We start from the raw sequence: 27,900 nt of genomic DNA, 5'->3' as shown, positions 1-27,900 counted from the left end.
ACCTCACCAGGTCTGACTGACTGCCGTCCGACCCTGGCCAGACAGACAGCCTACAGTCATACCCTGGACAGACGAAAAGACTGCAGTTCGACCTTGCCTGGCCAGACAGACAGACTGCCGTCTAACCTTACCTGCAGACAAAACAGACTGCCGTTCGACCCTGATCAGACGGACAGACTGCAGTTCGACCCTGCCAGACAGACTACAGTCCGACCTTACTAGACGAAAAGACTGCAGTACGACCTTGCCTGCCAGACAGACAGACAGACAGACTGCCGTCTAACCTTACCAGACAAGACAGACTGCCGTCCGACCTGACCAGACAGACAGACTAGAGTTCGACCCTGCTCAGACAGACTGCAGTCCGACCCTGCTCAGACAGACTACGGCCAGACCTTGCTCAGACAGACCGGACAGCGTGTAAATCTCCGTGGCCGCGGCGCTGGCCACCGATCACTGTCCACAGGGCCCGGGGCTCAGGCGGACAGCACCGGCTCGGTAGCACCTGCTCGCCGCCAGCCGTCCGTCTACATTATACAGCCGGGAGCGTCCACCAGCTCAGAGCGAGCAGCGCGCGCCGACCGGTCACCAGATGGATGGCTGGGAACCGGCCGAGGAACCGGGCTAGAGGGTGACCATATCGAACCGCGCTGAGTAACCAGGCTAGAGTGTGACCACACGAACCGCGCTAAGTAACCAGGCTAGAGGGTGACCATACGAACCGCGCTGAGTAACCAGACTAGAGTGTGACCATACGAACCGCGCTGAGTAACCAGGATAGAGTGTAATACCAATACGAACCGGTACAGTAACCAGGCTAGAGTGTAATCGTGCGAACCGGGCGAGCAGCCAGGCTAGAGTGTATAACCAATACGAATCGGCCGAGTAACGAGGCTAGAGTGCAACCCTGCGACTCACAGCGCCGATTCTGGAAGCCGCAGTGAAAAATAAGACATTGTGCTCGAGCGGTCTAGTTAGATATTCTGTGAACGAATGGTGGAATAGAGAAAGAGATGTCTTGACATTTACTGGTAATGCCTTACAATGCAATACATAATGCATATTGCATATAGGTATCTCAGATTCAGCAGTGTACCGCATGACCTCAAAGTCCGCATAAGTCACCCGCTGTACCTGAAATCACTGCCTGCGTGACGAAGAGTAAGGTTGTCCAACTTAAAATGTCAAAGGGCAAGGGCAAATTAGCGTCGTTAAGTCGCATGTCTTGCTGGCACGCCGCTCTAGGCGACCTTCACCATGGGCTGGCATGTAGGCCAGTCAATAGTCTGTCACGGCTGTCGACTAACGAGACCTACGCCTGATATAGGCGGCTCAAAATGTAGCAACATATCCGAGTCTGAAATGGAACGCCAATGGGATATCGATTCAGATGAGATTAAACGGATCATGTATCGTTGATTACTTCATCCTATACGAATCCTATTTTTGTAGTCACGCCAGTGTAGGGAATGCACCGCAAACGTTGACGGTGAGCATGTCCCCGTAGTCAAGTGCCCATAGACCGCAGATGCTGGAGTTTTCACACTTTCGCCTCCATCGCCACTTCAGCGAGGAAGCATTTAGGAGGTGGCTGCTTTAACCGATCTTTTGGAAAAGCCAAGCGCGGCACCATTCTCGGGTCATGACTCAATATCACTTCCCGGTGATATTGACTGTAACCAGCGTTTCCTCTCGTTCTGCTTTAGCGATGGAAAATTGCTCCACATTTCCGTTTATCTTTCTGCATTCCAGGTATACCAATTCTGGCCGCGTTTGTGATAGGTATGTGACCCCATTGCCATCGTCACGACCATCCTGGCCCACAGGGTGTAACGAATTCACCGTGACACCCCGCCAGGAAGTAACTACGTCCCAGCGGAACCTTTAGCAGGAGGTCACGTACCCTAGCGAGCACGAGAGCGTACGCTTGCGACCCATTTGAGCACCTCATTTCACATACACGACATGCTGCATTCAATTTAATTCTCAAAAGCGAATCAGATGCATATGGGCGGTGACAACGTAAGGCCGCTGCGCCGAGCTGCGCGCAATGCGCATTGCTGGCGGCGTTGGAGATGCAAACGGCGGCTGATCGGCGTTCCTTCTGAATGATCTGCCGCCGCGGTCTCTGGGCAGATGACAACCTTTACACTGACCTTTCCACGTCACTTCCCTGGCTCTGTCCTCAGTCAGCTCCAAAGCTCTCGACTCCCATTCTATCCGATCGAGTCCCCAGTCTGCCCACTTCCTTATGTCGGCCGCATAGATGCACTGGAGCAGTCGGTCGAGCGGCACGGGAAAATGGCCATGCGGCTGTCAAGTAGCGCGCATAATGACAAATGTCCAGCCGGGAGAGACGGCGGGCAGACGGCCGGTCGTGTATATGCGCACTATGAGAAACGTCAGAGTCTGGTCGTCGGGCGGCGAATCGTCGTCCCTCGACCGGCCGGTAGGCCGGTACGGTTCGACTAAAACTGCGATACAGGATATTTGCTGTGAGCGCAAGCAGAAGATGATGGAGCGTTCTCAAGCTACATAGTGGTCCCTACATTATTGTTCCCATTACTTCGTGTATGGATGGTATTCGGCTATGAACTTTGAGCTGGCTGGTAAAATGAGGATAATGGGAGGTCTTCGGACCAGGGATGAGTCGTATTTTCAGAAGAATCCGGAGGTTTTGCAAGGCTGAGACCATATAGGTATGTCCGGTAATCGGAGTGGTGAGGAAACATTGCGCCCGACGTCATACATATGGTCAACTCCTTCTCGAGCGTTACTCGAGTCAATTTTCTATTCGGCTAATGACAGTGCAGGTAGCTAAGGCAGGTAAGGCGGTTCTGATGATACCTTACAATGTACATTATCAGTTTCCGGCGACTGTCTCGCGGACTGCAGCAGCTTAAGTTGTAGGTATAGGTTTGTATAGTGAAGCAGTTTCTATGACGACTGAGCCAGACGTAAGAAAACACACCATCAGGACTAGCACACGGTTCATCAAATGTGCCATCTGTCATTTGTCTCGCTGGAGATTAGGTCGCTGGGGAAGGGATCCACCCGTATCTCGGCGGCTTTCCAGGCCGTGCCGTTGATCCGACTAATGTCTGCGGTGGCCGGCCTGGTGGCAGCCTCCGGTCCGCGATGATACACTGTCGGGAGACGGTCGTGGTTCCACCGTCTCGCAGCGGTGGCCGTGAGAGCGGCCCAGGTGTGCGCGAGCCAGCGGCCGCAGCCGTCGTCGAGACCGCCACAGAGCGATCAATACTATCAAAACAGTTCACCTTTGGCGGCCGGCCGGCGCCGCCGCCGCCGATGGAAATGACACACACAAATCGATGCACTTCATTAAAGCTTTGGAAAGCAATGACCCAACAGGTCCAATCAGCAAACAATATGTGCGGATTGCGGCGCGGCCCGGTCCTAGCTGGTGATCTGGTGGTCCCTTCATCAGCTCTCGATCGATGCGAGCAACTGCACATTTTTGGTCGGGACTGAGTCCATGGCCATTCTGCTATAACCAACGACAGTGCTCCATCGTCCGAGACTCACCGATTTGTCGAACATGGGCCGACAATGCGCCAGCGTCCGAGACTCACCGATTTGTCGAACATGGGCCGACAGTGCGCCAGCGTCCGCGACTCACCGATTTGTCGAACATGGGAGCGTTGTCGTTGACATCGAGCACGTTGACGACGAAGGCGCAGGTTCCCTCCAGCGAGGGCACGCCCTTGTCGTTGGCCTTGACAATGACACGCAGCTCCTTTTCATGGTCCGGCTCGTCGCGGTTGAACACCTGAAACAGACGATTATTGCATGAAAATAAACATTCTATCCTATCCTAATTCTATCCTATTCTATCATTCTATCCTAAACATATGAACCAACTAGTTATATCGTGTCGTCATGCATAATCAACGATTCATGTGCAGATGAACAGATAAGTAAAGACCTACCAGTGCAATACCGCGGCTAAATAAAAGCTTTCACGAAAATAACAATCAGGCCGACTTTCGCCTACTGCCTGCAGCCCTTTTGCTTACTTCGCCACTCCAAACTCGCATGGTTCGTTACACTGCAGCTCCGGGTAGTTAGCTAAACTACGATCGGCACAGTTGGCAATGCCTCCATTTTCGGACAATGGATAACAGTCACCCCGATTCGCGCCGGGTCCCTGAATACGCAGTAGGTCATCTCTTTAATCGTCACATGTCTGTCAGGCCCGCGAGCTGCGCGGGCCCCGTTCGGCCGGCAATAGGAACCTCTTTATACAGCCGGTTCGACCAGGCACAATGCTATGGAAATTGCCGGGAACCGGGACTGCTCGCCGGAGATTGCTCGCCCATGTCGGGACCGATTCACAGTCGATCACAGTCGATTACAGCAGGCTACACGCCGAGCTGTGTGGCGATATACACCCTGCAGGACTTCAGGGATTGGCACTTGACAGCGTTCGTTGCACGGTTCGAGTCTTCACTGAAGCCAGGCTGTCTGAAGAGCTGGACCAGCGCATGGAGCGGTCTGCACACCGAAAGGTGAACGTTCTCGCCGGAGCCAGACAGTGCATCCACTCTGCTGGCTCGGTGAAGTTCTAACCAGTGCCAGATAAGCTGCACTTGACAACAAGCACTCAGCACTCAGCACTCCGCAGGATTCCGAGTTCCGACCACAGCTGCCAGCCGCTGTTGCTAGTAGACGAGTGGAGGATTGCCCGGAGAGCAGCGTGCGAGCGCATGGTGAGCCCGTTTATATCACAAGCCGGGAGGGCAGAAGCCAAGTTTACTCCATATAACCGGCCGTAATCAAAGAGTATGACTCGCAGACATGCATGCGTTAACGTCAGGAAGCCATTCGCCACCGCCTAATGAATGGTTAATGCGTGATTACGAGTCTGGCTGGTGTAGCCAGTAGAAACACTGTAATATACAGATATCTCTTGTATTTCGCCACAAAATCGAGACATATATAGTTTTACATACGAACTTACTTATCTAGTATTGCACACATGTTGGCGAGAACATCGAATGTAATAAACGAATACATATGGTTTTTAATATACACATAGCCAATGAAGTTGTCCAAACAATACAGCAGTTTAAGCGAACGGAACGTTAAAAGGGGGACGCACAACTTAATCGAAGGCTTTAGCAATTTAGAGACTGGTAAAAGCGACACCTGTTAACAAAACTGTAACTCGCGGTTCACAGCATCTAGCGGCGACCGGTGGAAGTAAACGCGCCTAGCGGTGACCGGCGGTACATGCAGGGGCTACATCACTCCCCCGCCCTAGTTAAACACCATAAAAAGAAGTTTGGCGGCGAGTACGCGACGAACGGCGGAGAGGGGGTGGCGAAGCAGGCGGCGGGTCCGGCGGCACGCGGCGAGCCGGGCGAGAGCCGCCGGGGGCACCTGAGCGGCTGGGTGCAGGCGATGCAGCAGGCGGGCGGTCCACCGAGCTGTCTGTCGCTGTAGTAGGCGTGTCGTTCACCAGGACGTCCGGTGCTGCAGGCGGCGTTGCGGCAGGCATGTTGTCCGTGAAGGCCGGTTTACACCGAGCCAGGGTGACGGTGTCGCGTCGCCCGAGACGGTCGATGGTGACGGTGTGCTGGTCGCGGGATAGGACACGATAAGGACCGTCATAGACGTATTGGAAAGGAGAGCGATGCGAATCGCGTCGGATGAAGACGTGGGAGCAGGTTTGCATGTCTTGAGAGATGAAGATTTGGCGGGAGCCAGGACGAGGAGGAGTTGGACGGAGCTCCGACATGGCGGCACGGAGACGAGAGGCTAGGGAAGCCGGATCAGAAGAAGTGTCCGACGACATGGGGGAGAGGAAGTCACCAGGAAGTCGGAGACTGCAACCATAGACTAGGTCTGCAGCGGTGCATCCGAGATCCTCCTTGAGGGTCGTGCGCACTCCGAGTAGCACCAGAGGAAGTCGTTCCGACCAGGAGACGGCGTCGTCATCGGTCCGCAGAGCTGACTTCAGTTGGCGGTGGAAGCGCTCTACCATCCCGTTTGCTTCTGGGTGGTAGGCGCAGGTCCGGATCCGAGAGGTGCCGAGAAGCTTGGAGACTTCTGTCCAGAGGCGGGACTCGAACTGGGATCCTCTGTCGGTGGTGATGAGTTCGGGTACTCCGAAGCGGGCGATCCAGCCGCTGACGAGATGCCGAGCCACCGTGACGGCGTCCATGGTGGGCAGAGGAATTGCCTCGGGCCATCGGGTGAAGCGGTCGACGACAGTCAGGAGATAGGAGTTGCCATGGGACGGAGGAAGTGGTCCGACAAGGTCGATGTGGATGTGCAGGAAGCGAGAGTCAGGTGGCTGGAAGCTGCCCATGGGTGGCTTCGTGTGGCGCTGGATCTTGGCACGCTGACAGTGCTGGCAGCTCCGGACGAAGGCACGGATGTCCGCATTGATGTGGGGCCAGATGAACCTCGATGAGATGAGATGACGCGTAGCGTTGATGCCAGGATGAGACAAGTCGTGGAAGCTCTTGATGATGGAAGGGCGGAGTCTGGCTGGGACTACAGGTCTAGGTGTGGCCGTTGAGGTGTCGCACCAGAGACGTAGATGCGGATGATCAGGGACTGGGAAGTCACGGATGATCAGAGATGAGGATTGTTGCAGCTTCGGCAGGTCAGGATCGTTGGCTTGGTGTAGGGCGATGTCGGCCAAGCTCAGAAGGCCGGGTGAAGGTGTAGCTGCGGCAGAAGCTGGCGCAGACACTGAGCTGATCCGTGAGATGGCGTCAGCTACCGGGTTGAGATGTCCAGGAACATGTCCGATCTTGCTGGTGTGCTGCAGAATCAGGTCCATGTGACGTTGTTCACGGAGAGAATGGTTGGCGTTGCCGTTGGCCTTGAGAGCAAAGACGAGCGGCTTGTGGTCCGTGAGGATCTCGAAGTCGCGTCCTTCCAGATAGGGCAGGAAATGTCGCACGGCGAGGTACATGGCGAGCAATTCCCGTCCAAAGGTGCTGTAGCGGCGTTGGGTGGGCGTGAACTTGCGCGAGAAGAAGGCGAGAGGCTGAAGAGAACCACCAACTCGCTGGTGGAGCACGGCGCCGGCTGCCGTGCTGCTGGCGTCAGTGCTGAGGCTCAGAGCTGCATCTTTGACGGGATGAGCGAGCTGGGTGACGTCAGCGAGGGCGGCTTTGGCTGCAGAGAAGGCGGCGTCTGCCTCTGGGGTCCACGTGACTGAAGCAGCTCGGTCGTCTGAGGCAGTCAGGCCGTGGAGAGGTGCCAGAAGAGCAGCAGCGTGTGGGATGAAGCGATGGTAGAAGTTGATCATCCCCAGGAACTTCTTGAGGCTCTTCTTTGACTCTGGACGGTCGAAGTTCTTGATCGCACTGACTCGATCGTCGAGAGGAGTGATGCCTCCGCTGGAGATCTGGTGGCCGAGGTAGGAGATGCTTTCCATGCCGAAGGCGCACTTCGATGGGTTGAGGAGCACACCGTTGCGGGAAAGACGGCTGAAGACCTCTCGGAGGTGTGTGAGATGTTCCGAGATGCTGCTGCTGGCGATGAGGATGTCGTCTACATAGACGAAGGCGAAGTCCAGGCCACGGAGGATGTGATCCATGAACCTTTGGAAGGTCTGAGCGCAGTTCCGGAGACCGTACGGCATACGGAGGAACTCGAAGGCGCCGAAGGGCGTTGTGATCGCTGTCTTGGCGATGTCTTCTGGGGCCATCGGTATCTGGTTGAAGGCCCTGACGAGGTCGAGCCGAGAGTAGATCGATGTCCCAGCGAGGCAGGCAGTGAAGTCGTGGAGATGTGGTAGTGGGTACCGGTCAGGCACTGTGATGCGGTTCAGTGCACGGTAATCACCACAGGGTCTCCAATCTCCAGACGACTTGGGCACCATGTGCAGCGGTGATGCATACCGACTGCTGCTGGGTCGGATGACTCCGAGACTGAGGAGGCGCTGGAACTCTGCCTTGGCAGTGGCGAGTCGAGCTGGATCCAGACGGCGTGGGCGGCAGAAGACCGGATGGCCGGTAGTCTCGATGTGATGTCGGACTGAGTGCTGTGGCTCCGGATGGTGTGACGGCTGGGTGAGGCTGGGGAATTCTCGAAGGAGGGTAAGGAATGCTGGGTTGTCGGTTCCGACGACGGCTGTCAGTCCGGTGGATGGCACTGAAGAGTGGGAAGCATGTGAAGACAACTCAGTTAGGTGGTCGATGAGACGGCCTCTCTTGGTGTCGACGAGGAGATCATACGAGGAGAGGAAGTCGGCTCCTAGGAGAGGATGGGAGACGTCCGCGATGATGAAGATCCAGTTGAAATCTCTTCAAATCACGCGAAATGGCACTCCCGGCAAACAGTGTCAGTTATGCTACTCCTGACCGAATAAGAGTAAGGCACTCGGTCTCCGGTAGGTAAGTCATAGATGAAGAGCAGGACAGTGGCCGCCTGAATGTTTCAACTATTTATTACCGTAACGAAATTAAAAAGAAAAATGTTGTATACAAACATCAAACGGAAGTTACACATACTCGCTCGTTATATGGCCGCTCTCGCGATAGTGCTAACTTTGAAACTGTAATACGCGCTTGCTTTCAGCAACAGTTGCCTGCATGGGTGCCTCCAGGCCACTCGCCAAAAAACATCGCTCATTGAAGTTCGACATTTCTTCTTGCTGAGCATTACGGCTGGTTGTAGAAAGCTTGCATTGTTGTGAGCTGTAAAGAAGGCTTCAAAGGGCCTTTTCCTGTGCGGCAACACAGCTACTTTTCTTGTGAGTTTGGTTGTCAAACAGGCATGAAGATGGCTGTAACAGTTAAATAGTAGCATCGTGTCTCTGAGTTGTCAGTCACATTATTCAGCAAATTCTGTCTCCCGTCTCCAGGCGAAGGAATCAGTGATCTTCGCAAAAGTCCAATAACGTACGCTTAAAATTGCCAGTGCACTACCTGAACTATATAAGTATATAGAGCACTGTGTCAGTCTAAAAAGAATTTTGATGACAAATGAGCAAAATCGAAAGTACGCAAAGCACTGTACAATTAACTATAACTATGTCTATACTACGTAGTAATTGTGATTGCCTCACTTATTAGCAGTTATGTAACAGATATGTTAAATAACAATACTAAATATTTCTGCACATCGCCTGAGTGATGATCCGTTTAGGCGCTGCAAATGTCAGGGGCAGAGGACGGTTGCAGGGACCGCGGATTCCGGGGGGCAGGGTGTGCAATTGCACACCCTGAAAATCCTGAGGGTGTGCAAACACCTATTTTTGCACACCCACAGATCGTTGTGGGGGCCCATGCGGCCCTGGCGCTTGAGTGTCCCAAGCCGATTCTCGAGGGCCCCAGCGCGAGCCTGATGGTCCCGCACCGGTGCCTGAAGGCGTGAACACTGAACAGGTTCTAGTGTTATCTCAGGGGTTATCTCAGAACCCCACCCACGCCATTTTTTAGCGCTCCCACCGGCTCTTGAGGGCCCAGGCCGATGCCCGAGGGCCCCAAGTCGATGTCTAAAGGTCCCACGCCGGTGTCTGAGTACCTACATGGCTAGCTCAGGGATCCACGCCAGTTTCTGAGGGCCCTAACCGGCTCTTGAGGGCCCCTGCCCCCTGCCCTCCTTAACACCCTCTTGGGGCCGATGCCTAAGGGTCCCGCATCAGCACCTGAAAGCCCACAGAGTTATCTCAGGGCCCCATACCAGTTTCTGAAGGCCCTCACCGCCCACCGGCTCTTGAGGGCCCCCAGACCGATATCCAAGGACCTCTGGCCAATGCCCGGGGGCGCAGGCCGATGCCCGAGGGCCCCAAGCCGTTACCCGAGGGCCTTACACAGCTATCTCAGGGTATAATGCCACTTTCCGAGGGCCCTAACCGGCTCTTGAGGGCCCCAGGCCGATCCCTGAGATCCCCAGGCTGATGTGAGAGGGCCGACCGACTGAGGCAGCCCCTACGTCAGTTTCTAAGGGCGTCCACGACCGCCGTCTGGTCAAAGCTGCTCTCTGAGGGCCCTAGGCAGGTTTTTAAGTGCACTCAGCTCTTGTTTAGGATCTCACACCAGCCTCTGAGATCGGATGGCTTATGCAATATGCATGCCGCAGAGGAGCCCTTACCGGCTCCTGAGGGCTCCGTGCTGATAGCTGAGGGCCCCATGCCAATACTCGAGAGTACCATTCAGTAATCTCAGCGCCCTACACCAGTTTGAGGAACGCCGTTCGGCCAAGGCCGACCTCCGAGGAAAAGCCCTTTGCCAAGCCTCGGAGTGCCCTCACTTTCTTTTTTAGGATCTCAAACCAACCTCTAAAGTCGCAGGGCTAAAGGATGCTTCTGATAACCCTCACTAGCTCGGACCCAAGTCGATGCATGATGACCCGACAAAAGTGCCTGAGTAGCCCACACAGTAATCTCAGGGCTCACACCAGTTTCTGAGGGCCTACACGAACGCTTTTTGGCCAAGGTCGATGTCTCGGGGGCCCTATTCAGGCATCGAGGCTACTCGGGCGCCAAGAGACGGTGGGGGACCTCCAGGCGAGCTTGCTTGGTAGTCACAGGCGGCGGAACGGGGAGGGCACCGGGGCACCGTGCCCCCCTTTGATTTGGGCATTTTAACATTAGTCCTATGGGCGTTGCATGGAAAGAATGGGACCAAAAGTCGGCAGTGCCCCCCCCCCCCCTTAATTGAAGGTGTTCCGCCGCTACTGTTGGTAGTTGGTACCCCATGGAGCCGGCGAACGGTGTCAAAGAGCCCGGTGTGGGGGCCCAAGAAGCGGCATGGGCATCCATATTTTTATGTACAGCCCACCGCTAAAGTAATGTAGGGTTTTACCAATCTCAACGGTTGGCTTTGACTGGCGATTCCTGACGATTCCTGACGGAGTGATCGAAAAGAAGATGTCAATAGCTTAAGTTGCAGCTGCAAGGGTGACGATACATATAAGCTACATTCAAAATTTCATTGTAGTCTGGTCAATCGTTCCTAAGCTTCAGAAGCAGAACATACCCATGACTGAAACCCCACATTACTTCTGCTGTGGACTGTACATGAGGTATTCCAGAGGCCGTTATGGGACCTTCAAAGACCGTGTGCGGTGCGCCGGTGACCCTTAGAATTGCCGGCGTTGGGTCTCAGGAGCTGGCGTGCGGCCTTTATGGGGCCGTAGAGCAATGGGGAAGCTAAGGGGGCCGGAGGCCAGACCCCCATAGGTCATAGGGGCCAAATCGATGGGCCCAAACATCCCGCCGGCCGTGTTTTATTGTTGTTTATTTAAGTTTTATTTTTAAACTAATTCATGTAATCCATGATAAAAAGAAGTGTGCCAACATCAACTGTGCAAAAGGGCTTTCTGAGACCCTTTGCACCTTTTCTGAGACCCTTGTATTTGTCGCTGTAAAAGCGGTGCATAATAAAGAATGATGATGATGATGATGAGACCCGTAGGGGCTCTTGAAGGTCACTGTAAGCCTTTAGGGGGCCTGCTTGGGAAAATCGGAGATCGATTTGGATCACGTTGCATGCATGCATGTGCATTTACTCTGCTCATGCATCTCCTGACCGTAAGATGCTCGCTCAGTCATCTTACGACCGTCAATTTTGAAGGTTTTCCCGCCCCGCTTCTTTAGAATCGGCTTATTCCGGAGCAGTGGCGGCGCTGACTTTTTGGAAGGGGCCCGGCGTGAGATGGGGGGCCCAATCGCCACATCTTGCACACCCTACGAGAATTTGAATCCGCGGTCCCTGGACGGCTGTAACTAACAAGGCGCCTGGTTCTCTCCGAATATGGCCGATAAAACAGTTCACTACCTGTGCCGATTGCGGTGGCATTGGCACCTCAGCAGACTGGATGGGAGGCCGGCGCACCGGGTTGCAGCCTGCACCCCCTACCCACCCCAAGCATAAAAACAGGACCTATTTCGTACCTTGCACCTATAACAGCATAGCGCGCCAGCCCAGGACTTCGCTCTGCAGTAGAGGTGGCAAAATGTGGACCCGAGGACCCGGTCCAAAGAACCAGTCTGGACCCGTATGGGTCCAGACCGGTTCCTGGGTATTTTCTGACGGGTCCAATCGGGTCCTACCATAAACTATACATCTTGCACACTACACATTATTGCAAAATATGAAGTGAATGTTTCTTTGCACACAGTAGCTCATGAGTATTCCCAGTGGGAAATAGGCTGTTTTACATGATGCAACTAATGATTCCTTAAGTAGTTTGTATTAATTGACTTTTGGGGAACGGTTCCAACTGGTTCCGGTTCCAACTAAGACTGGGTCCGACTGGTTCCAGAAATGTCCAGCCGGGTCTGGTTCGAGTCTGGTTCCCAAAATTTTCATCTTTTGCCACCTCTACTCTGTAGGCTACCGGTCGGAATCAGTGTGGGCCGGCCTACCAGCCAGCACTGGCCTGGATAAATTAACAGCAATTAGACAACTGAAGTAGGAAAATGGTGTCATTTGTAAGGCACGAAATGACCCGACCACTGGTTTATTTGTCTCCCAAGACAATAAAATTGCACTTGCCAGCCTTATGAGCCATCTCACACTCACTCAAAACTTTTTTACTACCTCCTGGAGAGTTCATTTTCATCAAACCCGCAAGATAATAGTATATTGAAAGGGTAACTCGCTGCTACCATTATGTGCATAGTAACGGTACGTGGTTAATATGAACTTATTCGCCAGCGAAGAGTATTATTACCATGTAAATATCAATATTACTCTCGCGATCCAGAACATCACGAAAACTCTTTCCTCCTGGGTATCGTGACTCGGGTACAGATAGTCGTTTCATGCGTGGATCTTGTTTACCCTCGTGAAGATGATATTTGAAATGGAAACAATCAGCCAATCAGAAACGAGATCGGCCGTTTGCGGTTTGAAGGCCGCGCGCATCTGTCAGTTTTCGGCAAGGCCCTAAAACATAAGGTTGGACGAAGTTTTCTACCAAAAATGTACTAGAATAGCGTACGAGTCAAAGCTATTTCCGTTGTTTCTTTACAAATATGTCGCAAACAAGCTTTTTCTGTAATAAATCATTATTTCGATGTTAAGCAACCAGTTACTATAAATTCGATAAGCAAACACTTAATTTTTATATAAAAGCCTAGCTTATATAGTCCAATTCTAGTTGAATAATCAAGTAGCTACTAAATTTTCCAGATGTGACACATATTGCGCACTTCAGACAAATGCGTTGCTAAGGCGTTGCTAAGGACTCTTTCGCATGTTTTGCTGCGTGGTTTGTGTTTTTGTTATGAAGTGAGGGGAGTGAGATGGACAGGCTGTTTGATATTTTTTCTGGTTTTCTAGGACCGTCGCAATTATTTAACTTGGCATACTTTTCTTGCTTTTTTATCCGAGGCTTTTTCAATAATTGGTAGATTCTATCGTGGAAATAAAAGGGCCAGCAGGCCACAGGGGTAAATGCAAGTCGACTGATAGTGAAATAAAAGGTAGAAGTGTCTGTTCCATTATAAATTTAATGTGATATGCTGGAACATGAAGCAACAGGATCAGACGCAAGAACCACAAATGAAGAGCCCAGAACCAGCAAGCGCCATGCCATCAAGAGCAGCCATGATAACGTTTGGTTAGCTTTCAGAAAACCTTGAAACTATACGCCAGACGGTGAGCAATCAAGAGATCTTACAAGACCAGTAGTTACTTGAAAACGAGAGCCGCCAGGAAAATCAGCAGATTCTTCAATGGCAACACATTTCAACATCTATCTAGCAATGATTTGCACCAGCGAGGTGGCTATCATTGTGTTTTGTGTCTGTATCCCTAACTGCTCAAAAATATTTGTCAATAAATAAACAAACAAATAATGCGTCTTTTTCTACTGAAAGTAAGTTCTCCAAGTGGCAAGGGATGAATAATAGCAGGTACCTAATTAATTGCCATCTATTCATTCAATTCATAAATCATAGGCAATTTAGGGCATCGATCGGCAGCGCCCTTACTGCATGGTACTGCGGATCGTCCATGGATTTCTTGATGACTCCGACTCTGACTCAGACTTTCAAAAATAAACTCTGACTTTGATTTCAAATGTCGGCTCTGACCGACTCCGACTCCACAGCCCTAGCAGGTCTGCAGAGGCAATGAATTTTTGGTGACTCCGACTCCGACTCTGGCTTTCAAAATCGACTCTGACTCTGACTCTGGTCAGAACTGTCGACTCCGACCGACTACAACTCCGACTACGGAACCCTGAAAGGTCTGCGGAGGGGATCGAATTTCGGTGACTGACTCAGACTCCAGCTTTTAAAATCGACTCTGACTCCGACTCGACGACTCAGGTCAGAACTGTCAACTCCGACCGACTTCATGACTCCGACTCCGGAGCCCTACTGGCAGCTATCACGCCAGGGAGCTGCAAATCATATGTTCCGTGGCGGTTTATGGCATTAAAGTCGATAATGCGGCTGAATCGCACTATGAAACACCCTTATTGGCTGCAAGAGCCACGAAAGTTAGCGCATCACCACTGGAAAACGTGACAAGATATCGATTAATTGGCCCTGGATTTGGATAAATAACATGTTGATGATCATATCAGCACACATTTACATTATCATCTATCTCAAGGTTGCCCTCCAGGCGGCTCTAAACTATGGCAATTTCCCTATCTTCAACATGTAAATGCCCTCGGGCGTCCTCGTGGTGACGTAGGCATGGGAGTGCCAGGTTGGTAGGAACTAGACTTCGACGCCCCCTGGTTTTCGGCCGTTGGTCTCCGAGAGCGGATGTGAGCAGTGTCGGTGCCGCGCGGCGTGGCCGTTGGTGATTGTGCTTGTGTGTTGTTCATCGCCTATAGAGCCTCTGTGGACATTTTATGTAAGTACCGATGTGCTAGAGCATTGCGTGCCGTTGAGTGGTGCTAATTTGACCTGGTTAACAGGACCCCGTGCACGGCCACGTGGCCTAGTGTTGTGAGTACGTACATTAATTTTGTTGTGATGCTACAAGTTTATGCATTTTGTTGGTGACTTTGAAAAAGCCTTGCACTGTAGTGATCCAGTCTCATTATCTCACGCAGACGGGCGACCACCCAGGAACGCCGTCGCTCACTTCAAATATTGTGCGCTCTGCCTAATCCAATATGAGGGCGCTGAATGTCTTGTATTCATATTCAAATTGCATTCAAGTTGTATCGTGGTGTTTATTTACCGCTTGTGCATTGCTGAACGCTTTGTATAAATTTGTATGAATAAGTGAAGAGTCTCACAATGTTCATGGTTGGTGTGCCCCTCGTATTGTTTGTACGGAAGCCAAATATACCTACATTGTTGCTCTTGAAACATTTTGTTTTTAGTTGGTGAGCTCCGGTTAACAGAAGCTTCGTAAAGCTTCTGAAGGAAGCGTCTGTGGGTCTGTTACCATCCTCTGGGGGGTTTACACTAAAGGAAAGAGTAAACATTACCATGTGACAAAGGGTAGGTCATAAGAATATACTCTCTGTAGGAGGGTAAAGCACAGAGTAGATGATGCGTTAAGCTCCCTAAAAAAGGGTTCCGTTAAAGATTTACCCTTTCAAAGAGTGTAACCCAAAAAATGTTACACTCTAGACAAGAGTAAATCAAAAGAGTTTACCATTCAGAAGATGGTAAAAAACGTCTGTGTGTCATGTTACCCCTCCCTGGCGAGTTTACTGTTCATGAAAGAGTAAAATTTACCATCTGGAAGGTGGTAAAAAACGTCTGTGTGTCAAGCTACCATGCTATGGCGGGTTTACCCTTCAGGAAATGGTAAAAAAGTTTTCAGTGCTATTATATGCCAGTGACATAGCTAATAAATTCCTAATTGGTGGTGTGGATAGCCCAACAATGCCGCGTGAACCGTCAATGAGCTGGTTCTAATAATTTCACTAGTAGAAAACAAAATGAGCTGCAGCCTTTTGCCGGCAAGTTGATCGTCTCTGGTTCAGCTTCCGGCGTAGTTCGCTTCATCCATCCGTCTCAGACACCTCCTACCCCGCCTCTCCGGCGACCTCTCCTGTCTGTCTGTGACCTCTTGTCAAGTCACCCAGGACGACGCTCCGCCCCTGTAGATGTCTCAGCCGGTGTCACTGCCAAGACGGTACGTTTTTCGGACCGTTTCCTGCCGCGCTGCTCCGTCACATATACAAGTATCGCTGGCAGACAGGTATCCATAAAAACGGGCACAACGCGACACCGCGTCTCAGATCGATCATAGAGCAGAGACGGCAGCGACGGCAGTCGACGCGAGAAAAAACCGTCGAGGAACGCCCTCGACACAGAGGCGGCGCATGACGGATTCGCGTGACGCTGTATCATGACGCGACGGCCGGGAGGCGACACACCGAGCCGCCCGCTGTCACTCGATGATGGAGCGCCGGGTCACGTGGCACGTCGTGTGACGTCACGTGACACAGTGACGCCAGATGACGTCAGGTGACGTCAAATTGTGTTATATATCATTATGGGAACGAGCCGTAGCCACTGCAGACCTACGGTACGACGTCAGGTAGCACCAGGCTATCTGCCGAATTATGTCATAGACCGCACGCCAGAAAACGATGCGCAAAGCCAAGAACAAAACGCAAGATAGGATCATTGACAAAACGTATGGCGTCAGATGACGACAGACTGCGTCAGACGCTCAGTGAAGCGTGGCGGTAAGCAGTGTACCTGAAACGTGCACGCGTGAATCAGTTTGAATGACGCCGGCGCCCACTGAACGGGGTGTTCGGTGGGCGCCGGCGTCACCCCTGCTCGGCGGTCGGCCGCGCGGGGCCCGGAGACATCTGAATAGCTCGGCTGGCCTTGGCCGTTCCCAGTCCACTCGGAGACGAATACAGCCGGCGACAAAAGCCATCAGCCAGCTGTTGCAGCACTGCGGCACTGGCTGCCGGGGCGGCGGTTATTGGTTCCGCCGCCCAGCGCCGGCCCGCCGGCCGACCGAATTCATGCTGGGATTGCGCCGGGCTCCCTGCGTCGGCAATCGGGAGCGTTTCTATTCAGAGATGCATGGTGCATGTATGGGAGCGCGCTTCGTCAGACAGACGCCACATTCCCCAAGTGTCACAGGTGATTGGGAAATATGAAACAGATGAAAATCAAGCGAAATGAGAGGAAAACGAAAATGTTAGCAAACAAAATATCTGAACTGTATTTCGCAAGACGCTCATTTGCAGAGTTTAAACCCACATGACTATATGTAACTTTGCTCGAAGGCACGTTGTACCGTCGCAAAATGAATTCCATCATTTCGAGTTGTTGGAAACAATCAACTGCTTGAGCTATTTTCATACCCAATCCCTTAAGTGTTTTCCTGATTAAGACATCATTCGGCACTTTTTATTGACTATATAAAGCGCTGCAAAGCCGACGTGTGCAGGTGTTTCACAATACGAGTCATCGCGAAACATAAAACAAGTTGAGGAGGTCACAAAGCGCTGCGTCTTTCACCACCGTTTGTCGGCAGCTACGTTTGATTGTTACGACGGACATCAGGCGTTTTCAGCACGATAGTCGCACAGTGAACTTGAATTAGTGCGTAGTAGTAAGACAGAGTGATTCCGAAGAATTTTCTCATATTGTTTTTAATGGTTCATTCGCTGAACCTGTTTCACCTGCTAACAGTGCCACAACTTCGTCCTATAAAGTCTTCGCATTTCGCTTTCATAGAATTGTAGTGGCATCCTTCAGCTCTACATTAGCTTTATACTCGTCCTCTCAGCTGCATGCATTTTCAAAGCATCTACGCTTTTTGCGCTGATGAAAATAGGCATGCATGTCGGCCCGCAAAAAATAATAATGCGAGCATGGGGCTGTAGACAAATTTTGCTATAGCCACGGAGGCGGCATGGAAAGTTTCGTGCTGGAGCTTATCATTAAAAATATTCCTGAAATCGTGCATAACCTCTTGGAAACGACACGTTTAATAAATACTGGCACACAAGACGGCTATTAGTGACATCCCGCATATTGTAAAAATACAACCGGGTTGCTGTGCTTGCCGTGCTAAAACGTACACAAGTAAAGCTTTTGAATCCGCCAAACAAACTGACGACTGATAAATGCGGACATTTGATAGTGACATGAATTTTTCAGGCTCTCTTCACATAGGAGTGGGGAAGGAGCGGGCTTACCTTGACCGTTGTCAGCTGTCCGGAGACGGGGTCGATGGCGAAAAACGACTCTGGCGAGCTGGGACTGTTGACCAGCGAGTAGACCAGCTCGGCGTTCTGGCCCTTGTCCGCGTCCGTGGCCTCCAGCTGCCGGCAAAACGGACACGGGTTGGGAGAGTTAGCTATACATGGCGGTAGATGCTTGCTCAGAATCATGGTTGATTGACATGCTTGATTGACACATGTTGACTAACAAAGGTCAGTTCGTAGCATATTCATAACAGTTTATGCCATGAACAGTGAACACTTGTGCAATAGCTAAAAAACGAGTTGCAGATAAGATACACAAACAAAATTGAAGTATCATACTCGTAGGTAATGCATACTGAAAGTACAATACATGTACAGAAAGTAGGTACAGTATGATCCTATATTGAGTCATTTACTTAGCGCCCAACGAGTTGTCATCATACACAGTTCAAGCCAAATGGACGCTGTACACAATGCAATATCATCCTGACTGACAGCACATTTGCTGGTGTGCTGACTCTTATTTGTGTTTTGTCAATGGAGCAAAAACGAACGGTAACTGACAAAGAAATCGTCAATATAGCATGAGCGCTCACCCTTCCATTAGCCAATGGAATATTATGTGGCGCTTTTTGCGTCAGTCACGACACAATGACATTTGTTGTAGTTGTAGGCATGCATTATCGTGTCGACTGATCATGTCTCTGAAAGTCCCTATGTCCTGATTCCAGTAACGCACATTGCAGCTTTAGCTACGTAGAAACACTTTGATTCTCGTGGACCCAACGGGGTGTACGTAAAAGGTGCACCATTGGAAAGTGACAAAGACATTTATCCGTCCAGTGTTATATAGGAAGCCCGCTAAATGACCGATATTGTCCGCAAGGTCATTTCGTTGCGGCCACTTTCCATTTTGGTGGAAAAGTGCTGAAGACCTACCGACAGTGATTTGGTGGAAACGGGCCGTCACCCCCCCCCCCCCGCCCCGACGATGTCGGTCACGCCACACACTAATCACCGGGGGGGGGGGCATGGGGCGACTAACCCTACCCTGACCGCCCACCCGCCGCGCAGCCGAGCTGTATGTACTTATACTACCTACTGCGTGACTTTCCTGCAATGTGTCTCCGCAACAAACCGAATGGCCGCTACAATCAGGTTATTTTATATACATGATCCCAGCGGGATTCGACGCTAAATGCGCTGAACTAAATATATGTACAGCTAAATATGAGCTGGCCGTTCGCCACTTATGATAAGGCATCATAAGCAGTCAAACAAATATAAGGCCGCGACCTGCAGTGCATCATGTGTGTATGTATCAGAGGCAATGAAATTCATCCCTTTACAATTGAACATACATGGTCCATGGACGAATTCTTCAACTGCGTAAAATGCATCGTTTAATTGGCATGCCTAACGACGACCCGACGCGACGCCTCCTTGGTGGGCGATTCGGCTAGTCCATGAGCTCCAGACAGGCGGAAGAAGTCATCTTTTGAAGTTTCCAAGAGCGGGACCCGCTATGACAGGTGGCAGAAGTCATCCAGTTAAGTCGGCTCAGGACCGGGAAACTCCCGGGACTCTTGCTAACCAGCGCGACCTCGCACGGCCCACGGCTAGCGATGGATTCATTACTGTAACACCGGGCTTCAGAAGCGCAGTAAAGTGACGCCCGGCCCCTGAGGATGACCAGATGTTTGAGTGGACGTGTCTGCAGAATATAGAGACGCCGGCGGCGCTCACAAGGCTCGCCGGTTCCCCGGTGGCAGGTCACGCAACGGCACCTGCATGTAGTGTGAGCAGCCTGCCACGAGGGTCATCAAAGAGAACCGCTTGAGGAGTGGTTCTTGATTAGACGAGAAAATATAGTGTCAGGGAGAGAAAGAATGCGGGAGATCCGTTAACAATGGTATAAAGGTGATGCATGATGAAAGAATGTAAAAGCAGGAATTTAAGACAACAAAAGACATCGATAAGACTTTTAAGCTATTGAAATATTTCCGTAAAAGAAGTCGTGCTTATCGATCACATCGGTTACGTAAAAAGCGAGAGGATGCCTGAAGAAAGTAACGTTAAGGGAGCCGGCGAATGCCCGGCGCGGAGGTGTCGGGGCCAGCGGGCGGCCGGCGCGGGGCGACATGCCGCGCACAAGTCCCCCGGGTCACCGGCGACGCTCGGGCTATCACAGCGCTGTCAGGACCCGCTCAATGCGATCGCCGGCCGATTAATTATTCGTTCGCCGGCGACATGCGGCCCGATCGAACGCAGCGTCGGAACGAACACCCCTGACGACCCTCCTCCCCGGGGCCCCTCCCACAGGTGCGCGCACACCTGCGTGTCAAACCGACCTCACCCTCCCCACTCGGCGCACGGCGGCTCAGAGCCACTTGTCACTGAATTACATGCAGCTTTGGCACCAGCTAGAGATAGTGCGACAGAAAACCTGGCGGCGTGGAAACGCAGGACGCCGCCACGGTCTGAATGCAGAGAGACGTTGCTCTCTCCATCACGGTGAATCGTCTGAGGTCCGTGCAGATGAGTTGATTAGCGGACTTACCCTGAGAACGGCAGTGCCAACTCCCTTGTTCTCCTCGACTTCGGGACGGTACTGGGCGCACAGTGGAAACACAGGCCGGTTGTTGTTCACATCTGTGGACAGAAGTGGGTGAACAAGGTCAGATGCGGTCTCAAGGAGTTAATCTTGCTCACAGTCACCCATTTCCGTAACACAATTAAAACATTCCATCAAACATTTCTTCTCCTAGCCCTGGAACACTACGGAAAACACAATCGGCAACTCCGATATGCGCTGGGCAACACACTTCTCTATATATAGAGAAGTCTGTGGCTGGGTGGGTTAGCGATACATAATATGATTTCTCTTTTGGCTATGTCACGTCGCTTTAATTTATTCCGTATCAAGGGGCATCCATCCAATTAATCCTCATGAGCGGCACAGACCAGCATCTATGTAGAAATGAACGACCCTGTTCAGTCTGGGGAGGAATGGTAAGACACGAGGATAAACGGAAAAAGGTACGGCTGGACCCAGACAGCACGGTAGAGCGAGCGAGGCCAGGCGGTATATGAGGTTGGTGTGCGGCTCTCCATCTCCGCTCCGGGCCAATGAGTGCCAGAGACCAGAGTGATGGTACCGGCTGGGACAATCCTGTGCCCTGCCTTCCACGCTGATCACCGCCTCTCTGCAACCACCGCCGCCGCTGCCGCCCTTGTTTGTATGTAAGGCGTCGTTTCGACCCGAGTTCGACGCCGGACGATGCAGCGTCGAGTGGTTGGCTGCTGCCGCGGAGCAAGCGGCAGGGACGAATTTCCGGTGGCGATGGTTGGCCGGCGATCCGCCAAAGTTACAGACGCTCAGAAGACGTCTACAACAGGTGGGTGAGTGCAGAAGCGCGGACCGGCGGCGCGGCGCCGACTGGAGAGAGATGAGCGCTCGGAGTTGGATGGACGCCGCCCGAAGAACGGCGCCGCACGTCCCGGCCCAATGGCCAAACTTGGTCGGCAGGCGGGCAGCCGAGTTTTTTCTTGTTCCGAGAGAGAAGACGGCGGCTGTATTATTCAGCGATCACTGTTCGTGTGGCGAAGAGCGAGTCGGCCGCGCTCGGAACAAATGGCACTCAGTTTGATTGTCGGAGCTGCCCGTGCTTTTACGCCGCTCGGGTTCGGCACACCACCACCGGTCGCCATCGGTGGCCATCGCTCGCCATCGGTGGCCATCGCTCGCCATCGGTGGCCATCGCTCGCCATCGGTGTCCACCGGTGCCCCGCTCCGGACCACCGGCGCCGACCACACCCACCGCCGCCCGAATTTCACCTGCCGATCGGTGCGCTGACAAAAACACTGCTCGCTCGGCCGAAACCACACAGAGCGATGATACCCTGAGAACGCGCCCGGGGGCCAAAGTAGGCCGCGCGCTGCTCTGTTTTGTTCCCCGCCGCCAGACAGCCGTCGAAAGGCAGCGCGCACCGTATGCAAAACACGCACCCGGCCATGCATTTGGTGCGCGGCCGCAGCGCCGATGATGGCATTCGGTGTCCCCGAGGCGGACGGATCCGGGCAAAACCAACAGACCTCGGCAAATAATGCCCAACATAGATATTCCGAATGGGACGCTATAGTGCCAGCAGAAGCACGACGCCAGTTCCAACAGAGTACGACGGTGTTTGAACAAACAAAACATTTAGGAAATGAAATCAAAAATAAAAGAGCGGTAGCCATTGGAGTACCAGCCAATATGAGAGTTTATAATACCGCTATAGATCAATAGGGTAGACCGGGGCAAGTCGCCCCGCCGAGGTAAAACGCCTCACCGATGTTTCTCGGAATTGGCAGGGTTCTGGGGAAACATCATCTCTTCTATAAAACGTGCACTATATGATCATTATATTTAGCATATGCCGAAGTATGCCTTTAGCATTAGCGCGAGCGTGCGGTAAAAGCTTTTTGGATTAAACCCACGGTCATAGATTAAACCGCATAATGTTGAAGGCAATTGGACAAAGGTTTTGCCCATGGGCAAAACATTTTATCAGCGAACTTTTGAAGCATTTCCTGAGACGGAGGAAGGCGCTGGAAAAGAGCTTAACTGATAGAAATCTAACGTGAACTTACGTGTTGCATTTGGTCGCTTTGAACTATTGAACAGATTGCAAATGTTGGTTTTCAATAACATTATATTTTAAATCCTAATGTATATACAGACATATTAGTTAATCACCTACATTTATGGCGTCAATTTCATGCCTTTTACAACTGCAATGAATTGACAAAAAACGCATTTCACATTGATCAGTAAAAACTTTATTCATACTGACATGGGTAAAAAACCAAGCGCTCACTTCACAGGATGGTATACCTTCCACTCTTCTCTAACATTGAAAACGAACGTTACTATAGCTTCTCATATGACATATGAAATAGATGTTCTTGGTTTGATATGAATCCAACTCAGAGCCAGACACAAGGATGGAACACAGTGATCTTGAGTCGGCTTGGTTTATTATCTTAAGGTCAGGGAATATGTACATTTTTTAGTTCTTGATATTCGTTCTTGTTTTTTTTTCACTTCTTTCAAGCATGTACAATTGTTAAAGAAGCTTAAAGGTAGTGTGCCACCTTTGAAAGATTTCCCATTTTATTTTTCCTAGGATAAGAAGCTTCTGTTTTTACCTAATATCGCAAAAAAAAATCAAAAATGGGCCTGGAATAGTGCCTTTTTCGCCTAAAAGTTTTTCGGTTTTTAGATATGTATAACAACTGTAGTGGGCTCACCTGCAAACAGGCGTCGGGCAACAATCGCGAATGCGGCGCACTTGTGACAATAAGCAAAGGTCATTATAGTGTTACGACCATACGACGTACGGGAATGAGTTATCAGCTGTCTAATCGTAGACAACACAATGTCGAGCCTTAAACTGTAAGCCCGTATTGGTATTGTTTCTTTTATTTGGCTGTCGAACATTATTTATGGTTTGAAATATGATTTTATGTAAAATAATTGATATGAAAAAGCCGTCTTATAAGTTATGACCCCATTTCACCACACGCAAGTGGCAGAACTGACAATGATCAGCTGACGCATTTTTCTTGGCCGAAGTCAGAGCGCGCGGCCCGACGCACCACGCGTATTTGGAAATTCCGACCTCGACGAGCATCAGAAGCCACCTAACAGGCGTGTTCGAAACCGCAGGAGATGATGATGAACGGGTTTATCGAAACTTGATTGGATGAGCATATCGGTAATAGCGATTTCAGTGTGTGCATTTATTGTTCATAGTGGTGTGAAATGTGGTTGGGGTACGACCGACAACCCGTCGGGGCGAATTTCGCACTGGGGTACTCAAAATTTGAAGAATTTAAGACGTTTCCATGAGTTTTGAAGGTATGGATAAGTTCTAAAAATCCGGTTCTCCTTATCTGGTCCATTAACTCCATACGGTCCAAGAAAGCTGGCACACTACCTTTAAATATGGAAATTAAACGGCATATGCTAAAATAAATATCACACTTGGGCCGGAATCAGCCGGAATGTTTCATTCGACCTCGGGCTTTGTTGAATTTTCCGCCCTCGACCTTCGGTCTCGTGCGGAAAACTCAACAAATCCCTCGGTCCTGAATGAAACATTTTACCGGCCCCGTGTGATATTATATAGAGCAGACTGGAAAGAAATTGTGATGACTCTTTCGGGAGATATAGCCAAAAATGTGTTTTTTGAGTGATTTTTATGTTTTGTTGTCAGATTATGAATCATGGCGTTCTTTTATGGTCCACATTAGGTTAACGACTTTTATGTATTTTGAACAACTATTGTCTAACGCTTATCATGCCGGGTTGGTTCGTGTTAAATTATGTCTTACTGGAGTGCAAGGCGTTGTTCTCTGACCGAACTACGTGATGGGGTAAAACGCCCCAGTAGGTCGCGGGGCAAAAAGCCCCTGGGGCGTTTTACCTCTTGTGTTGTTGGGGCTACCCACTTTCTAATGTTCGGTAGCTGGCGAACAGTAAGTTTCTGTGCCTCTATGTGTATTTTTTTCAGCAACTGGATGGCAAAGGAAGTATTTTATTAACATTTGCATTGCAATAATTTATTATTTGGTCTTATGAGGTAGGTGAAAAACCTGCTCATACAACAGTGTCATATGCTGAGCACCTGACAGGATGGAATGTGCTAACTTCAGTGCCGTGCCTCCAGAGGTCTAACGGACCTCTCACATAAGATTTAGCCAACTACCATGTTAAATCTTTAATCTAAGGTATGGGGCTACTTGCCCCAGGCCGTGGGGCGTTTTGCCCTGGGGTTGGGGCAAAATGCCCCATTTGCAGTTGCTTCACAAATCACTTCCTAGCTTGGAGTCCGATCATAAGTGAATCAATTTGAGGGGTGCAATTTAAAGTAAAATGTCCAAAGAACGCATTGAGCACAAATTTGGCCTTTCAGGTGATGTGGGACAAAATTTATGTAGCAAAATAAATTATCTGGGGCGTCTTGCCCCAGGCTACCCTATACAAATTTCAGAATTAAGTAAAAAAAAAATTGAAGATATGACATTAATTGTCTATTTAAAAATCACAAATGCCTATTGGAAATCACTTGCTAAAAATTTAACTTGTGATTAATCATTTGTAGTTGCATTTGTGGGTACTGTTAAAATTAAGTTCAACAAATGAAGCTAATCTGAATAGTTTTCTCGCAATGTAAGTCTAGTAATGCAAGGCAAACATTTCTTACTTGACAAGCTCTCATTACAGCAAGCCCCTTTATTTAATCAATATCTAACCATAATGTTTTCCGCCACCTTTTTACATGTTTCAGTGGCAGCATGACATTCAGCGCGGCCCCGGGCGTCGTTTGTTTCTGTTCCCCTGGTACGGCGTAGCCCACCCTGCAGCACCGCCCTTCCCCTAATATAGGAATTAGGATCACCCAGGAGGCATACGCCGATAATGCTAAAACAACACCCAGCGTGCAATGATGGCCGGATATATCCACAACGTCTAGAGATGGCCTCATACCTTGACCTCTGACCAGGGAACAGCGAACATTCCCAGAGGTCAGAGGTCACCCGTGTGCACTGACCTATGACGTGCACGTGCACGGTAGCGGTGTCGTTGAGATTGTGCGTATCGCGGGCCACCACTGTGAACGTGAAGTTCTCCTCCGAGTGCTGCGCCAGCGGGCTGGCCGGCCCCACCAGACGGATCACGCCCGTCTGACGGTTGATGCTGAACTGTGGGTCACACAGAGACGAGGCGGGGTCAGCGGGGGAGTGGGTCTCATACAGGGCTCAGTGCTCACACACTCAGCTGGGGTGGCACGTGCCGCCCCACCACCGGCGGTCGATGATGGCCGCTCGCTCATCGTTTCTGTGAAATTGCCGTTGACAGTGGGTAATGGCCGTGGCGGTCGGGCGCCGGTTAGACCGACCGACCGTACAGTGACCAGGTAGGCCGCCTCACTGCGGCCGGCTGTGACACTGCAGAGTGCCACCGTCACCCGACCCGTGGGCCCAATCAGACAGCACGCGCTCTACATGGCTGATGGCCGTAAATACTGCAGCGAGCCCGTGAAAAATGCAGACCAATTTTCACAGCAGTGCTGACCAGAATGGCGCTGCCAATGGCTCGCCGTCACCGGCAGGCACTGGTCAAGAATGCGAGCGGCACCGGTCAAAGGTCACACGGGAGTCGCTCACTGACCGCCTGGGGGCCGCCGGTGGCGACATTATGTCACCCGTGGGGATAGACAGCCGTCCATGCAAGGCAACTCCAGTGTCAGGTCAGTTATTTGTGCAGTATTTATCACTTCCGAACTACCATACCATTGTGTTAGTCTGATTCAGACAAACATAAAAATGAGTTACAGCTTACAGAAATGTAAGCATGCAAACCATAAATTCCTACGTCATTCACCGCCGAAATGGAACTCGCTCGAGCAGCCTCTAGAATGAAGATTGAATGGTGTAAATGCGCATGTCTGTTCTATACTGGCAGTCAGTACAGACGGCGCCTGCCGAACATTACGTGTTATTTGTGAGCCAATTCATGAATCAAAAATGAGGAGCAAAGATATGAAGTAGCTTCAGTTGTATAGCAGTATCCACATTTGAGGAACGCGTCTGTTTTATGTGTTGCCCAAGGCATTATTGAAAATGGCAAACAAAGTTAAAGCGCACACAAGCCGTGGAAGGCATGTGAAAGGTCTAAAAAGTCATATGGGGCAAAGCCATCATAATAATTAAATATTTAGGGAAATGCTAAAACTAATTAGATATGTAAGCCAAAATATGCAATGAAAAAGTTTTTAAATAATGTCGTCAGCCCGGTCAGTAATGCCTATAGGTAGATATAATTCTACCTTTCCCTGTGCCGCAAGTATCCATCAGTTGTAGGTAGGTACTAACGACGTTGACCAAATGGTTTCGTGAGCAATCAAGGGCCATCATCATGAAACAATGGCATTCCTCCGCAAAACAATGCCAATAATTGATCAAAGACGGGAGTAAAAACACAAACTGAAATCATCTCCTATATCGTTTTTGTCTCGCCAAATAACAGGGCATTGACACATGACGAGAGAGCGATTAAACATATTCCTATTGCGCCGTGCTGCAAAAACAATCCGGCATTCCGAGATGAGCATCTCACGTCTGAAAGCAATCACACGTCGGAGAAAATAAATCTCAAATAGGACGGCGAGTCATCAGCAGGGGATCGGCTCATCGGGCTGCTTCAGCCGTGCGCTGATTTTGCCGGTGAAAAATGGTGGTAATGCGGCGCGGAGCCGTTCTGCGACGTTCGCGGCGCGCCGTGATGGCTCAATCGCCGCCGCCGCCGATCGGATCACGGGCCGGCCGCCTGGGTTCGACCGGAGCCGCCGAAATAGCGCCGGTAATTACGTGTCGCGGGTTAATCACCATGCGAGCCGGCGCTGCAGATGAATGGGTCAGTTCTCGGCTCATCAGCGCGGCCGTCCGGGATGCCGGCGGCGGCAGTTCTTCACAGCTAATAAAGACGCCGAAAGGCGCTCCTCCTAATGGTCACGAAATGTATTGCACGAAGCAATATCAGCGACCGCGGCGCATCATCCGTTCGTGTGTTAATGCCGCGACGGTGATCCATCACTTAGGTGGAATCCGACCCGTGACCGAGCGAGATTGGCCGTCGGCGCCTGTGGGACTCTGCCGGCCGGCAACGCACCAACACACTGCAGGCGGGAGCTGAGCGCTCTATAGGCAGGAATGCGGCGAGTGCCTATTGCGTCCAGTGCGCAGATAGACGGGAG

The 27,900-nt window shown here is 51.0% G+C and overlaps 1 protein-coding gene across 1 annotated transcript in view; it reads right to left on the bottom strand.

Annotated features, from left to right (window-relative positions):
* LOC122386486 (neural-cadherin-like) overlaps window positions 1-27,900 on the bottom strand; it is a 136,525-nt gene that overhangs the window by 35,840 nt on the left and 72,785 nt on the right. Inside the window, exons 6-9 of the mRNA XM_043375726.1 lie at window positions 25,696-25,846; window positions 20,654-20,745; window positions 18,085-18,210; window positions 3,641-3,790 (exon numbers count right to left, since the gene is read on the bottom strand). Of these exons, the coding sequence (XP_043231661.1) occupies window positions 3,641-3,790; window positions 18,085-18,210; window positions 20,654-20,745; window positions 25,696-25,846 (519 nt within the window). The remainder of the gene's footprint in view (window positions 1-3,640; window positions 3,791-18,084; window positions 18,211-20,653; window positions 20,746-25,695; window positions 25,847-27,900) is intronic.

The sequence above is a fragment of the Amphibalanus amphitrite genome, unplaced genomic scaffold (assembly GCF_019059575.1).
Source record: "Amphibalanus amphitrite isolate SeventyFive unplaced genomic scaffold, NRLGWU_Aamphi_draft 000253F_arrow, whole genome shotgun sequence".
NCBI classification, from domain to species: Eukaryota; Metazoa; Arthropoda; class Thecostraca; order Balanomorpha; family Balanidae; genus Amphibalanus; species Amphibalanus amphitrite.
This window is presented reverse-complemented; position numbering and strand designations above follow the sequence as displayed.